This window comes from Pleurodeles waltl, chromosome 9 (genome assembly GCF_031143425.1).
Source record: "Pleurodeles waltl isolate 20211129_DDA chromosome 9, aPleWal1.hap1.20221129, whole genome shotgun sequence".
Lineage (NCBI taxonomy): Eukaryota > Metazoa > Chordata > Amphibia > Caudata > Salamandridae > Pleurodeles > Pleurodeles waltl.
Window position 1 is genome coordinate 228983795 of NC_090448.1, and position 16538 is coordinate 229000332.

At 42.4% G+C, this 16538-nt stretch overlaps 1 protein-coding gene across 4 annotated transcripts in view; it reads right to left on the reverse strand.

Moving 5' to 3' along the window:
* Positions 1-8668: 8668 nt before the first annotated feature.
* Positions 8669-16538, reverse strand: part of GLYCTK (glycerate kinase) — a 102056-nt gene continuing 94186 nt past the window's right edge. For all 4 annotated transcript variants that reach the window (XM_069206596.1, XM_069206597.1, XM_069206598.1 and 1 more), the window contains one exon: positions 8669-16297. In XM_069206596.1, the coding sequence (XP_069062697.1) occupies positions 15413-16297 (885 nt within the window). In that variant the 3' untranslated portion in view covers positions 8669-15412. The remainder of the gene's footprint in view (positions 16298-16538) is intronic.

The following is a 16538-nucleotide window of genomic DNA, read 5'->3' on the forward strand; positions in this document are numbered from 1 at the left end:
CTCCCCCAAGTCTGTGTGCAGAGTGTCCGAAGAAGGGGGGGGAAGGAGGGCCTCTTAGATGGTGTCAGCCCCACTTATTGGCGACCCCCCCGACCGCTTACCGTACCCGCTGGGGTCCGATGTCGACAATCCCTCTGGTCGCGATGAACCACAGGGCTCTGCCCCTCGGCGTCCTCTGCGCACGCGAGGTCCAGGCTCCGGTGGTCACCAAGGCCTCTGCCGACCCATAGATTCTCAGGGACGTGTTCGACACTCTGTGTCGCCTCTGCACCCCTCGATCGGCTCCTGCGGGGTTCCACTGGGCTGCGCTCGCGATTTTTACTCCTCTGGGAGCGCCGAACAGGATTTTTCAGTGGGCCTGGTATGGAGCCTACTTTTCTGGCATCCGTCGCGGCCGCCATCTTGGACACCAGATAATGACATAGATGAGTACAAAATCACTTTGTTGAAACTTCAGAATCAGTATGGGGACAAAATCAATGTTGTCCTGGAATGTCACAAGTTCTTCAGCTGTGTGCAAGGCACACAAGAAAACATTAATAGTTATGTTGCAGTCCTTCGAGGCTTAAGCAAGTTCTGTGATTTCAGACGTCTCATAGTTTCTTTAATAAGAGACCAGCTGGTTAGATGTACAAACAACATAAAGATCCAAGAAAAGTTACTACAAAAACAACTGCACCTATTGGAATCCATACAAATTGCTAAATCAATATAACACACGGCAATATGTTTGAAGGAAATAAAGACCAATACTGCAAATGAACAAGTATCTAAGATTTCAGAGGAGGATCAGGAAGACAATAAATGCAAAATTCAAATAAAGAATGAGTCAAGCAAAGAACAGCGCCAAAGAAACAAATTTATGCAAAGTAAAGCTAAGTGTTATCAATGCGGAAGCAGTAATCATTTGGCCAACTATGTGAACTGCCAAGCCAAGAGTGCCATATGTCGGAGGTGCAATAAAAAAGGCCATTTTGCAAGAGTATGTAGAGATTAGTCAAGGAACCCTGGGGGCAAGGAGAATGGTGTGAGAGAAGAAGAGTCCCAAAGTATAAAAATTTTTTTTACAGCTAGGGGATAGTAATGCAACTAACCAAGTAAGATATCCAGTGTGCGACATCAGTTTAAATGGCAAATCAGTAAGAATGTTCGCAGACTCTTGTTCACCATTTGCACTTATCAACATCTCTGACTTCAAATCGATAAGCCATAATGACAATCCTGAGATTGAATCCCCAGATATTTCTCCAAGTGGATACACTAAGGACCCGATTCCCCTTAAAGGCATGATTTATACACGCATTACCTTCAAAGATCAGTCCACCGTAGGCAAGGTGTATGTAGTGCAAGAAGGCTCGAATCTCCTGGGTTGGCAACATCAGAAAGAGTTAGGAATAAAGTTAGATCCCAACAACCCAGAGCAAGTACTACTGGAGAGTCAATCGTCTGCAAGCGAGCGTATATGCAATGAATTTCCTGAAGTATTTTCTGAAAAATTAGGACTCCTAAAACACTACCAACACAAAATTAAACTGAAAACAAATTACAAACCGGTCGTACTTAAAAAAAGACCTATACCGCACTTAATGTGGGACCCGTTGGAAAAAGAATTGTCCAGATTAAAAGATTTAGGAGTCAAACAACTTATAGACTGTTCAGAATGGGTATCCCAAATTGTCTTACCCAAGAAGGCCAATGGTGAGGCCATCAGAATATGTGTGGATCTACGCGACCTAAACGACAACATCTGTGTAGAGAGACACTCACTGCCTCGCATCCACGAAATGCTAAGTACAATGGGAGAAGCTACATACTTTTCGTCTCTTGACTTATCAATGGCATATCACCAGGATGAATTACACCCGGAATCAAGATGTTTAACGGCCTTCACCACACCTATGGGCACCTTCATGTTCAATAGAATGCCTTTTGGGTTGGCATCAGCAGCCGCGGTATTCCAAAAAATAATGCAGCACATTCTAAAAGGAATACCCAAAACATTGTGTTTTAAAGACGACGTCCTGATCTACGGCTTCACAGTGGAAGAACATGATAAAATCCTATGCACTTACCTAATAAACTGAAAGGAGCGGGGCTCACCCTATGAAAGGACAAATGCAGAATTGGGGTTGGTGCAGTAGACTATTTAGGCCATACTATATCCAAGGAGAGCTTTAAACCAAAAATATGCTTACTGGAGGCGATAAAAGAAGCCCGTGCTCCAGAAGCTAAGGAAGAACTCAAATCCTTTTTAGGCTTTGCGGAATACCTGGCGAAATACGTCAAGAACTTTGCTACCTTAACAGCAGTTTAAGGGAACTGTTGAAGAGTCACACTCAATCCAATTGGCTGGATGAGCATCAAGGATCCTTTGAACAATTGAAGGAGGCCATCCTCACGGCGCCACATCTGTGTAGCTTTGACCCTAACAGGAAAACCATACTGACTATGGATGACAGCAACAAAGGCCTAGGGGCTACCCTCTCCCAAATAATCAATGCATCACATTCTCTCAGCAAGTCTGAGATGAACTACTCTGTATTAGAAAAGGAAGCATTGGCATGTTTCTGGGGGGTCAAACATTTCAAATTCTTTTTGTGGGGACTGCAGTTCAAAATCCGTACAGATCACAAACCATTAACGTACATGTTTACGAACAAAAGAGCAGCCAAAAGTACTCCACGTATAGCAAGATGGGTACTAGGATTAAAATCTATTCAAAGTATACACTTACTACAGAAAATCTTCATGTGAACCTCCCCGTAAAGTACATTTTTGAAATAGCTAGCAACCATTTACAATTGTCTCCTGTTAATTCCTAAAAGAAAATATACTTATGACCAGTGCTTCAGTGTATGTCAAGAAAGGGTTTAGATGAAGAGGTAGTTGTTTAATTCATGAAAGATACGGTGTGCATGTCACCGGTGATCCTCTACAACACGCAGATAATGACTTCATAATGAAAGTAAATGGTGTGCGCGTCACCGAAAGCTTGCTGGCAGGTTAATTGTGCGCGACACTAGTCCGTTATGCTGTTCCTGAAGAGGTGTGCAGAGGTAGTGGAATACATGGCACGAAGACACACAGATTGAATACAGATTGACGTACTATGTTGTGCGTGTCACCGAAGATGTGCACATGCTCACTGGCTGGGAAATTATGAGCGTAACTTGAAGGGTGTTAGTGGGCAGTACTGTTCATGTAAATACGTGCCCAAGGCTCCACCTTTCAGCATCTGAAAGGAGTGCTTTCATTCCAGCTCCAGTACAAACCTGAAGTTGTAGGGGACGAGGAATGTTATGTGCCCCCCCTGAAGTGATAAATTGAACGATGAAAATATTAATCACAGTACCTTATATCAATTGAAAGTTTGAAGTAGTCTTCATAGCATACTACGAGGTGAACAACTCTTAGAAGGCTGGAAGCGGCGGCACACAGAAGGGGTGAGGACCACGCTGTCCCCTTTTGGAGATAACTCATCGCCAATATATGTTGTAATTACGATCATGCAGATGAAGTAAACATCAAGTGGCTTTATTGGTTCTCACTGCTGCTTCCACCAACATGTTGTTTTCGCCTCTCCTCACCTCAACATTCTAATGCAGCCTCCCCTCGGTACAGGGCCATTCCATTCCGACATGTGAGAGGGGGTGGAAGGGCTGTACCACCTTGTTACCTAGAATGCCCTAAATACGGCATTTAACACAACATAACAATTGTTAAATACAACAGCTAATTATAACAGTATTCAATGCCCCTCTGCTACTATTGGCAACACAATTATATATTATCAAACACCATTGAAGTCAACTACAGATTCTCCTTTGCCTCATACAGCTCCTGTTTTTACACATGCTGCTCCTGGTTATTTTGCTGGCATTGATGATTTTTCTTCAGATTCAACACACGCTTCCTTGCATGGTGCTTGTACACTATGGTTTGGTTGAAAAAGACTGATTTGATTCCTCTATGATATTACCTTTGGATTGGTCTTTTCTTTTTTTTTTCTTTTCCTCTGGATCGGATTTATTAGTCTTTTTCCTGCTGTTGAATGGACGCTATCTCTCAGAACATTCATCTCCAGAAGTAGTAGCTGAAGTACTTAAGCCCTATCTACCTCACATAAGTTCTGAAGAGACTTGTCCCTTGTGAACATACAGCATTTCCTGTCCACAATGGTATTGTTTGGGATAACATTCCCAAACATTTTTGGTCCCACAGAAACTTTGGAAATTTCATATTGCTTTAGATAACGCCATCGCCCATGGTGCTGTCGAAACAGTTAACAACATGCTGTCTAAACTAGAATCATATACAGTATTTGAAAATGAGGACTTGTATTTAAATTCTGCTAATTATGGTGAACTGTTTTGTTTCCATTACTGTGCTCGTCATTACCTACATAGAGCCAGTACACCATGTGCTGTTTTTAAATATACGCAGTGGGAACACTGCTTAACACCATCTCCAGGGAGTCCCCAACAATACTTGGAAAACGTTTCCCTATTGTTTTATTTATGTCCTCACCAACCTGCTTTCATTTTATTATAATTTAACACCATCACCGGCTAAGACAAATATGATGACACAAACAAAATTAATTTGTTCTGATTTATTTGTTTCTCAACTGACATTGAAGAGTTATGAATTTTGGAAGGATAAACACTGATTTAAAATCAATTTGCGGTATAAGACACTGGCAGGTCCAGGGCATTAATGCCTTATTCAGGGCTTGTTTGATTTCTAAACAGATATATATTTTTAAACAAAACTGTTTAGCAGACTACATGTTTTGGATTGGCTAACACTAAAAATGTAAACACAAATGGCATCCCATCTGTTGCAGAACTCCAAAAATGGCAAAGGTATGTTAATTTAACAGAAGAACAGCTTATTGAAAAGGTGCAGAATGGTACATACAGCTCTTCAGTTTTTGATTCAGAAGGGTGGTCGGTGTGGCCTGTTGATAATAATAACAGCTACAATGCATGTTTTTTAAACTCTTACAAGAGTTCTGAAAGCTAGCAAACCAGACCCCATATTTGTCCAGTTATAACACTCGGTGTGTTAATTAGCTACAGTGTGGGTAAGTTATGCCAGCAGTTTTTATTATGTCCCAGATCTCCAGGTTCAAAACTCTTACTTTATGCTACTTATAATGAAATTTGAAGGTTTCCCAACAAGAAGCGGAACAAAGGTTGCGTCACATTGATAAAAAAGAAATAGAAACGGCATCAGCTGCTGATAATGGCATGCCTACACTATTGACTCACTCACATTTATTCACTCAATAATATTGTGTCATCTGCATTTGATTTTATATAAAGTGACAGGTCTGCCCTGTTATATGGTTAAATCAATGAAGGTCAGTTTTGCAATTAAGCTGGACATTGCAGGCTTTAAAAGCAAACATACCACAGGGAAATAACCTTTTAGCCAGCATCCCTACTTCTAAAATTAACTTTGATTGGCTAAGCTGAATGAAAGCCTTATTGTTTCAGAAAGAAGTAGTAGTAACATCTGCCAGAGGAACTTTTGATCTTTAGGTTTCTGGGTCAACTTCAGAAATCCAGTCGCTGCTGCACAATAATTTGCCACTGCATTTCAGTGAGCTTGTGCACTGCATTTTTAATGCTTGAAACACCGCTGGTGTGGTACCTTTTTATGTCAATTGGTTTTGGATTTGTCTCTGCATTTCAGACTGTGCTTGGAGTGATTCCTTCTTTCCTACATTCTCTATTTTCAAGCGTTTGTGGAGGCATTCCATTGGTACTCTTGCTGCTAGTTGCTATCTTGGTCCTATTTTTGTTTCTCCGTAATGGATGTTTCACAAAACGGCCAAATGGTGATGCAACTGCCAGACGTCCTTCTGTGCCGTAAGCATATGCTACAGTATTTTGGATTGTCTTTATTACTGGAACCGAACAACAACTGGTCTTTGTCTTTCTGGCATGTGTGGTTCTAGAGTGTACAGCCTGGGTTTAACTGTCTCTGTTGCTCTTTCGGGTGCACACTAAACATACGCCTTGCTTCGCAATTGTTTCAGTTTTATGGACATGGATCTGTTAGTGTCTCCACTGAGGATCTACATTCAGTATTGTCCTATGTCGTTACCTTTGCTGCAGGAGGCTCACTATGAGTGGCCCACACCAGACTGGGATGGATGCTTCCGCTCCAGGATCTGTGCTGCCTGGCTCCTCGGCTGAGGCTACACTTCTGGCACCTCGGTTTTCGGCATCGGCTGCTGAGTCTGGTGCTGGTAAAGTTTGTTCTTTGGCACTTGCTCTGCAGGCTACTGTGAATACGTTGTTCCCTCCAGGACCCAAATTACTTTCTGGACTTGGTGGACCTTTCGTGGCTACCGTCCCATAGTATGGATGCCTATTAGACTTTTAATTAGGCTTTTTGCTTTTGCATTGGTTTTACTGATTTTTATTGTAGCTGGTGGAATTTTTTAAGTGCCATTTTTATACAGCTTTCAGTTGTGCTTGTAGTATTTCATTTTATGTTATGTAATATTATATTTTAAATGCTTTTAGGCTGGCAGTTTTTCGAAGTCTCCTCACGACGAAATGGGGGTGTCACTTGGCTTGCATGCAGTTGTCATTTTAAATTCAGCTACTTAAAGGTGACATCTCTTTTCTCTTTTTGGGAATTACCTTTGCCACATTTTAATGTATGAATGTGCTAAATGTGCATTTCTGATAGGCACTACCACCCTGAAGTCTGCACAGCTAGTTCCAGGGTCGCACATTTGAGAACACGATGTCACTTGTTTTCTTTCTTGCTGTGCCTGTTAGGAGACAACTAATTTTAGCCAAACAAAAGGAATAAGCTGCTCTGCATCCCTCTCACAGTGTGCTATGAACCGTACCCTGTTATATAAACAGCTTTCGTGCTATTATTCAGTGAGGGAAGCACTTCTTTATTGAGACTATAACAGAACCTGTACGAGCTGTGACTGAGATGCAGCCCTGCTGACTCCGACTTTCATCCTGCCAAGGAGGATAACCTATCCTGGCTCCCCGATACTTAACACAAGGTCTGGGGTTTAGACCATTCCAACTGATCTGTCAGAGGGTACTCCCACTATGCTTGCTTTAGTTTAGTCTTAGATACGGATAAGAGAATACAAACATTAGCACCAATTGCCTTGGTTGCACTGTTTATCTTATTCACCATTTTAACAATGCTGGTTACTTTAGTATGTCTCATCTTGCTAATAATCATAGCACATGCTTTTTATACAAGACTACAATCATTTCAATAAATGCTTTAAAAATGATTTTCCTAACCTTCTTGTGTTTAGCTTGGCAGTGGAAGTGTAACTAACCAAAGAGTTAGATCTGTTTCCATGGATTGCTTGAGGATCACAGTGTCATGTTTGAGGTTGCCAACAATATCTTTCCCTGTTCTGTCTGAGGGTTGGATGTGGTACTATGAGCTAGCCAAGATAGGACAACACTTACTGATGGTATTTGTGGACTGAGTCTCTATATTGTGAAGTTTGAGTTGGTCTAATACACAATCATGCTTTATTCGTTGGAACCGTATAACACTAGCCACTGTGGTAAAAGTTCCCAAGAGTAACACTATCCACTCTTGCAGCAGTTTTGGTCTGGCTTACTGCAAAGAGGTCCAAAATGCCATGTGTTAGGGCAGTTTCAAAATGGCGAAAGTCTTAAGCCACATTGAACTTGGGCTCTGAGGGCCTGGAGTGTATTTTGGGAATGTACAATGGTAATCCTAGAGTTCACCCACATCTAACACTAAAAGCCAGTTTGAAGCAGGTTCTATGCCCAAAACAAACCCAGAAACAGAAGTCTGGTAGGACAAAGCAGCGTTCTTCAAGAACCAGACAGGAGATCCACAAGAATTTTCTTGGCATCCTGTTCTCTCCCTTTCAAGTGTCCCACGTGTTAGATCTGGCTCAATAGATCTATCAATCAGGACATGACAGTGTAGTGTCACAGGCTACCTCACAGCCCCCACTCTGAATATTCTGTGAAACTCAGAGGAGTGACTTATGCACATTCAAGGTAGCCTATTGGGAAGCATTTACCACCTCATTCAGCATATTCATGTCTGACTTTGCAATTGAATTGGAATTTGCTTTAATTATTTTTCTTGGTGGTTCCAGTCCCAAGATACAGTATTAGTATTTGAATCGGTATCCTGATTTTCTGCATAGGACAGTTAGGCCTACCACAGTGAAAATAGCTTTTTGGGCCTTGTCACACTAGTGGACAGCACTATAAGTGCTGCAGTCCACAGGTAACAATTTAACTTTTCATGGCAGTGGTGTATTTTCTCCCCCTTTAGTATGGCCTCATAAAAATGTTAAATACAGCGATCCGGGATTAGCCAGGTTTTAGGGGGTCAGAGCACATACAATGGATAGCAGTGCTCCAGTTTGCAGAGTCTAAAGATCAGTGATAAAATAGGGTCCAGCAAAAGGCAAAAAATCAGGCATGATCACACAGAAATGGTGGGTTTCGTACACTAATGATATAGGGCAGCGTTTCCCAAACTGTGGGTTGCGAGCTGATTTTTGGTGGGTCAGGAAAGTGTGAGCAATAAATAAAGATGCCTCTAAATTCCGTCCTTAACTTGACACATTTGCTTGTGCTTAAAGGCAGAGATCAAGTGTCAGGCTATGTCTTAGACAAATTGCTGCTTATTCTTTCAACATTGGGATTGGTGTTTACTTTTCTTTCTCTGACTTCAAACTGAGAAGAGTTTTAAAGTGAATTGTGTGACAAACTTTTTGGGAGTACAGGGAGTCTGAAAGGAAAGGCTGCAGGATGTCATTTTTTTTGCAACGCACAACAAAATTTAAATACTTGTAAACGAACTTATATGCATTCAGCAGTTAGGAAAGAAAAAATGTAGCACATTTATTTTAAATTCTGAAGTGTGTCGTGGAAACAGAGATTCAATAGGATCAAAACAAATCAAGACACTTTACCTGGTGATGCACATACAATAAATATTCTCAGAAACCCGATTTCCACACATTATCACTTATGTGCTGTATATGCTATATAGTTTTATCAAGAAAACTGTATGTCTGTACAAAATTAGTGGCCATTTCAACGGAAAATGTGCTGGCTGTTAATGACAATGTGCTACCCGCCTCGTGCCTATTTAAATTTGACACATTGGCCTTTGTCTTACACAAAGGATGATAAAGAGCTTAGTACTGTATTATTCATGACTAGTCCGGTCTTGTGCATTTATTGGAGTAGGGAGTGGTTAATCATGTAGAAAGCTGCTGATGAGTCAAACGGGATTAGGAATCATGACTTCTCCATTGCCCAGGATGTTGAGGATGTCAGCACCTATTTTGAGTTTAGAAGTTTCTGTGCTGTGTCTTGCTCTGAAACCAGATTGAAGATCATCAGGTAGGTAAATTTCATTAAGGTGAATTGTAAGTTGTGATTCAACTTAGTTTTCCAGAACTTTACCTAGGAAGGGTAGGTTGGTGATTGGTCGAAAGTTGTTAAAATCCACGCGATCTGCCCCTTCTTTTTACCGAAAAGGGGTAACCTGACCAGTTTTGCGGCAGTCTGGAACTGGCCCCATCATTTTTTTTTTAAACCTTTATTTTTTCGTTTTCAAACAACAACTTCCAGCAGTCAATGAGTTGTTACATACAGTACAGTTGAGCTCTTAGATTTGAGGTTCCATTATCTGCATAGTCATACACATTTATATATTTCTCAGTGACATCCATTGTACAGCATCACATAACATGTCCCAATTGCAGGCCTCCCCACCCCTCGTAGTTTTCGCTGCAGGCCCCAGCTGAGTCCGCCCCCCACCCTCATCAGTAACTGATTCATCACTAGTCTCTGATAGTTCATCCACGGCCGGGACCAGGAAGGCCGTGCACATTTTCCCCCCACACCCAGATGTACTTTCTCATCTCGCCTGCACTTCCTCAAGTGAGCGTCTTCCACCAACCCCCACTCCTGAACATCCCCATTTCAGAGGTCTATCGATGGGGCTTTCTCTCCAATTCACATGACTGCCACGCAACACCGGACCAGCACCAATGCCAGCTGTAGGAACTTATAAGCCACCCCGGTGCATTTGGGTTTCTTGATAAGAGCCTGTAGGTACTGCAGTCCACGGGTATTTGTGTTGTTTTATTTAATTCCGCCACTACCTGTGTCCAAAATGTCTGAACTGCCTCACAGTACTGTGCTAAATGCATGAAGTCCGCTCCCTGCTTGCTACAGCACGGGCATCTATTGTGCCTAGTAGGTGTCATGCGGTGCAGCTTCTTGAGTGTGAGATACGTTCTGTGGAGAAAGTTATAATGCATTAATTTAAAGCGGGTGTTACTTGACACTGCATACATAAGGCTGCAAATGTCAGTCCAGTCCCTGTCACCCAGTGGTTGTGGTAAATCTGTGTCCCATTCGGTGCATGCTTGGCTCGGGGGCCCTGACATGTCTTTTTTTATTGCCCGATACAGTAGCATAATAAGGTGTCATCCCAACCCGCAGTTCAGAATGATGTCCAATGTGTGTGTACTTTGTGATGTGTCTGGGTAAAAGGGCCAGTTTCCTTTTGCCACTTCTGCAATTCCAGCATAATGTAGGGGTTTCCTGGGCCCAAGGCAAAGGCCTTACGTGCTTCTTCATACATAATGAAGTACTCACCAGGATATAGGTCTCCCATCAGGCCAAAACCGCCCTCCCGCCATGCCTGAAAGACATATGATTCATCATGTGACAAATTGGTTTCAGTATCCATACGGGCAGTTCCCTATGAAATGGGGCCCTCCTTAGTGCCATCTCAACAAAGTCCTGCCATATTTTGCCCTTGTACCGAACTACATAAGGCATATCCCTGGTCACTCCCGCACCCTCCATAAGGATTGCCGGAAGTTGGTCCATGTCAACGGAACCCTCTAGGAATCGCCCCTCCCAAGTGTCCCTATCAATGAAGCAAGTAGCCGCAAATTGTAGGTGGGAGGCCCAATATTACAGAAGCAGATTTGGTACCTCCAGTCCTCCATCTTCATATTGTATGGTCATTGTAGTCAGTGCTACTCTGCTACGGCGGCCCGCCCAAAGCAAAGAGATGGGAAGTGAGTATAATTGTTAATTATCCACTTAGGGACAGGACAGAACATATTTCATAGTGCATATAAGCACCGAGGCAACAGCACTATTTTACATATAGCCAGCCTGCCCATCATTAAGAGCAGCAATGTGTATGAGAGAGGCGTGCAATGGGTGTTGCTGTGGGTGATCCGACCGCAACACCCAGTGCATTTTAACGCTGCCCCAGATTTAAGAGAAATTGTAAACCTGCGGCAGCACCAAAAAACTAACTTCACCCCAGGTGTGGCGTTAGAGTGGCACAATGAGGAGAAATACTTTTATTTCTCCTCATTTTTGCTTTTGCTTTTTCTATGTGTGCTGCATTTTGCAGCACACATAGAATGAGCAAAACACCAGTAATGATTGTTTATGTGGAGGAAGGTGTCCCTTCCTGCACATAAACAATCAATAAATAATGACGATTTATTACTTCTATGTGTGCTGCAAAATGCTGCACACATAGAACTAGCACATCGCCATTATTGATTGTTTATGTGCAGGAAGGGAATCATTCCCTGCAACGAAGGCACCCTTGCACATTACTGGTACTACACCCTGGAACAGATACATAAATGGCGTCCGACCACACTCTACATATGCTGAAGGAACTATGGTCGGGTTGTAACATTAAAGCACATACTATGGGATTGTACCAGAATAACTAAGTACTAGGAGGAAGTGCTCAGGAGCATTGACGCTATATTCCACACCGACATACCACGATTCCCGACATATACCATACTGGGAACACCCAATCCACTAACTTACCCACTGCAGTCCCCTCAGGGAAAGGCTACAACTATGGCCCGATGTGCAGCCAAACATGCAATAAAGGCCTGCTGGGGTACAGAGAACCCTGGAACACAGGGAGTGCCTTCAACGACTTTGGGTACTATTGGGCATTGAGAATTTCACAGAAACCCTAGACCACCAGGAGACATCCTTTCAAAAGACAGGGTGACCGTGTATCGATTTCCTGTCTCAGGAATATAGAGAACTCCTCTGTCCTGGATATCTGAGACTACTGCAGTTGACGGACGCACCTCATTGCACTATGGTGCAAGGGCGACTGCAGTGGCGCTAGGCAGTTAATCGTAGTGCCAGCGCTATGGATAACACAGGGGTGTGCCGTATTGTAGTGAATATGGCGAAGCCCTCCGTTTCTGAAATGACGCAGTGTGGCACTGCAAAATTTGCTGCCGCACCCCTTCTTTGTAAATGAGACCCTTAGTTCAGGACTGTATAGATGTAAACATAGGCCTAGCCTGTGGTTTCCGTTTTGTTTAGGGTCCTAGTCAAATACTGATTTCATAGGTTTCTTTTTTTTTTATAGTTAGAACAGTAGCTGTTCCACTTATATTCTGAGCCTACCCCTCGCAGCCAGTCTGATTCTGAGGGTTTATTTGTAGATCCTCATTTTTTACAGACCTCATGAGAGGCTAATACTAGCAATTAAAATATGAGTTTCTTTTTTATGTTATCTGTGTGTGTAATCTTCTGCTCTTTTGGCTCAATTCAGAATAAAATCAAAGTTGTGCTCCACATCACTTTGTATCAGAAAATATTTGTAAAAACTATACTTCATCCCAGTAGATCTTTGCACGTTTTAGGAGCAAACATGTCAACTCATTTTGTCTTCTCTTTTCTAGTTTGTTTGCCCTCCTTCCCTTCCTTTCCCAGAGGCCTGGGACTATTAACTTTACAATCTGGGGGTAATTTCAGATTTGCAAGTATTACACAATCAGCTATTGGATGTGGTTCTCTTCTCTGGAGCCATCGAGGTAATGGCTTTCAATTAAAATCTCAGGGGGAAGAGTTACCTGCCTATTAATGAGCTACACAGCGGCACAACTTTGATACATGGTCGAATGGCATCGCCCTGCCTCCGAAAAGCACTGATGCTTTTTGGACTAAGTGGCCGCTGACATGCATATTTGGAAAGTCCCGCAGCTTTCGAAAAAACTCAGACCATATAGCGTCTATGTCTTGCCGGTGGTTAGATCAACAGTCGAAGTATGGGACAATTGATTGCCATGGTCCAGGGGTTAAGGACAATGCAATCACCAATGACTCCAATACTGAATCCTGACTTGGTGCAAGCACTTGTGGGTGCTCCCTACATGGCCTGGCAACAGGCTAACTGCAAAAAGGTGAGAGACTTAGTCCAAGCAGCTAGCATCGCAGCCTTTGAACAACTAAAACACAACTACAACCTCCCTGAAACAAAATAGTTGCATTATTGGCAAATTCACCACTAGGTTATGCAGCCTACAATGAAAAAGGCAGCAAGTAAGGTCCTAACACCTTTTGAGGAGTGGCTTGTCACGAAACAGGATGATAAGCACATCCTCTGAGATATCTATAAACTTTTACAACATCAGACCATGACGGACCGTTCACCAGCACAACAATTATGGGAAGCAAAAGTGGAGTGACTGTTGACGGACTGGGAATGGAGAGACATCTGTGCTAGATTTCAGCGACTAGTAGTACAGCTAGAAATACCTGCCTAAAGACGGTACATAACTGGTACTACACCCCGGACCGGATACATAAATGTTGTCCTACCACACTCTCCATATGCTGAAGGAACTATGGGTGGGTGGGATCATTAAAGAACTCATCTGACCTAGATATCTGAGGCTACTGCAGTTGACGGACAAACCTCATTACTGATGGAGCCTGACTTGACACCAACCTTGATGCTAACACTTGAAAGATGGTGTTACCCGTGCCAGAATTTGGCTTCTTGCTTCATACAGACATTGGTTGGAAATGGAGGGGGGGGGGGTCAGCTTTCAGGTATTATGTTCCTGATACCTTTAAACCATAAAATCTCAGGGGGAAGGACTGGAATGCTACACTCAAAAGACTCTAATGTTCCAAAACTGGACATAAAGATAATTATGGCTTTGTGGTGGATGTTTCACATGATGTATGCTTATTTTGCTTCTAAAATTAGCATCATATTTTGGCCCCCATTGGATAGTATGTACTTAATAAGCAGTGTTTCCCATAACAATCTTACCTCAAAATGTAAGAGTGCTGATTTACTGACGCCCTCTTCCCCTGTTCTCATGGAAATGCCAAATTAGTAACCAGGCCTTCAGTTATCCCCAAAGCCCACAATGGGAATTGTGCAATCTGTTCCACGGAATAACAATGCAGTAGACCATGACTTCTCCAGCACTGGTGGGTGGTCAATCTTGTAAACATATGTACAGGTTTTGAGGAACTCTACACTTGCTATATTTGTGAGACACAAATATGGAGAGGGGAGTCAATTACAGCTCAGAATGGAGCTCCTTGTATTTTTAATGCTAAATATTCACTACATTTATATTTTAACTACAAAAAATGTACTCTTTATTACAGGAGAAAGGAACCGGTCACCGGGAAAGGAAAAATACTGTTTGGCTGTTTGATGGAAGCTGTTGTTGGTCCCATGAACCATAAACACGCAGAGATCGCCAAGAAAGTGATGTTAGCCATTTAAAGCACTTCTTCAGAGAAATTGTCTAAAAAGGGGGTAAAAAAAAGTCCCTGTGTGTCCCGTAGTTGCTGGCCTGAATACTCTTAAGCCTCATCGCTTGCAAGACAAGGTCTTTCTCTCGGCAAGGACACTCACAAATAATTTTCTGTACACATTTTTTTAGTTTGTCTACTCCAAAGATTTGTTACTATGATGATCTACTGAAACACACAGGTTTGCCAAGAATGTCTCCTGAATACATAACACCTACATGTCAATACTTACTGCCACATTTGGGTTCTTACAAACATAATTTTGATTATATTTATTGTAGTTACTTAGCAGTTAAATAGGAAGTATCCAAACATGTATGGCTGGGTGAAGAGCACAGGAACAGACATCAATCTAAAGATTCCCTAAAACAAGCATACTTTCAATGTGGCTGTATCAGTGATTGCTTGCTGGATACTATGGTACATCTAACCCTAGGCTGGGTGCTGAATATCTCCAACATCCTATGACTGAATAATAAGGTACTGTATATTATTTCACCATATGTGTGCATTTGTATGACTGCTACTAATAGACTAGGATACTCCCATTTGGTTTGAGCATGAAAAGGGATGCTGCTATTTTCTATTTTAATTTGGACCTAGGCATTCACGAAATTGGCTCTTGACAATCCTGGTTGATCAAACACTTGTATGCTTTGAGGCTTTAGCAGTCTTACACTATGGTGCTTTTAGACACTGGTGACATCAGTTGTTGCCGACTGTCTTGTATGACTGTGTTTTCTTACATCTTGATTAGTTTAAGCACGGACTCAACTGCTTTCTCTGCTTCTAATCAGAACCACTTGGACGTCCATCACATTGGTACCCGTTAAACCAGTCATCAGTAAGTGTTTGCCATTGTTGAGGTGTGAGAAGAATGTGTATGAATCATTACGGCGCAGGAAACTCTGCACATCAAGGTGTTCTTGCTCTGCTTGTCCCACTAGCTGTGGAGTACAGAAAGCACCAGCTGCCTTTGTTGGCCCATCCTGCCCATCAGTACCACCACTGAGAAAAAAAACCTCAAAAGGCAACAAGCTTTCACAATCTCGGTGAAGTTCCAAAGCTACCCTCAGGGCCATTTCCTGGTTCCTACCACCCTTCCCATGTCCCCGAAGTGTGACAGTTGTTTCTCCACCAGCCAGCAGACAAAGTGGGCTTTTGTTTTTAAGATCTTTCACCACTCTGAAGCAATCTGTAAGGTCCATTCCAGGAATATCCAACTTTGTAACCAGTTCCTTCAGTTCTTCATCTGCCTTGGGATCACCTCCCACTCTGGCTAAGTGTGAGCAGATGCAGCTAATAAGCAAGCTATAAAAATGAGCAATGCAGAGTACATCTCCACTCACTCCTGTGGAAAGGACCACAGGAACGTAACCCAGTTCCTTGGCCTGATGTCTGGCCTGAGTTAGTGCAAGGGTGTTTGAGCCAATGACTACATTGTAGACATGGCTGAATTCAAGAGGAGGTTCCAAATGTTGGTCTTGTCCAGATAATAGCACTGTCTGTACGGATGAGGGCATGTCATCCCATAGGTTGTATTTGGTCAATACCTGCAGGCAATCCTGCACACTGTTAGGGCTGAGAACAGTAGGTCCACTCGCTATAATGTCCAGTGGGTCCCCAATTACGTCAGACAGGATGAGGCTCACAATCTGAAATGAATAAGGAAGATGATGGAAAAATTAGTAACGCAACAAGGGGAAAGAGAGAAAAGGCTGATAAGGTTATAGACAAAAACGAAAATAGAATGTTATAAAATAGGGTGAATAGGAAGCAAAGAAAAGGAAACACAATAGAAAGAACTTCAAAAAGAGAAGAGTACAAAAGAAAATATATATCATAAGAAAGAAAGCAAGAGGGAGTGGTTCAAAAAAGAAAAAAGGCAAAATAAAT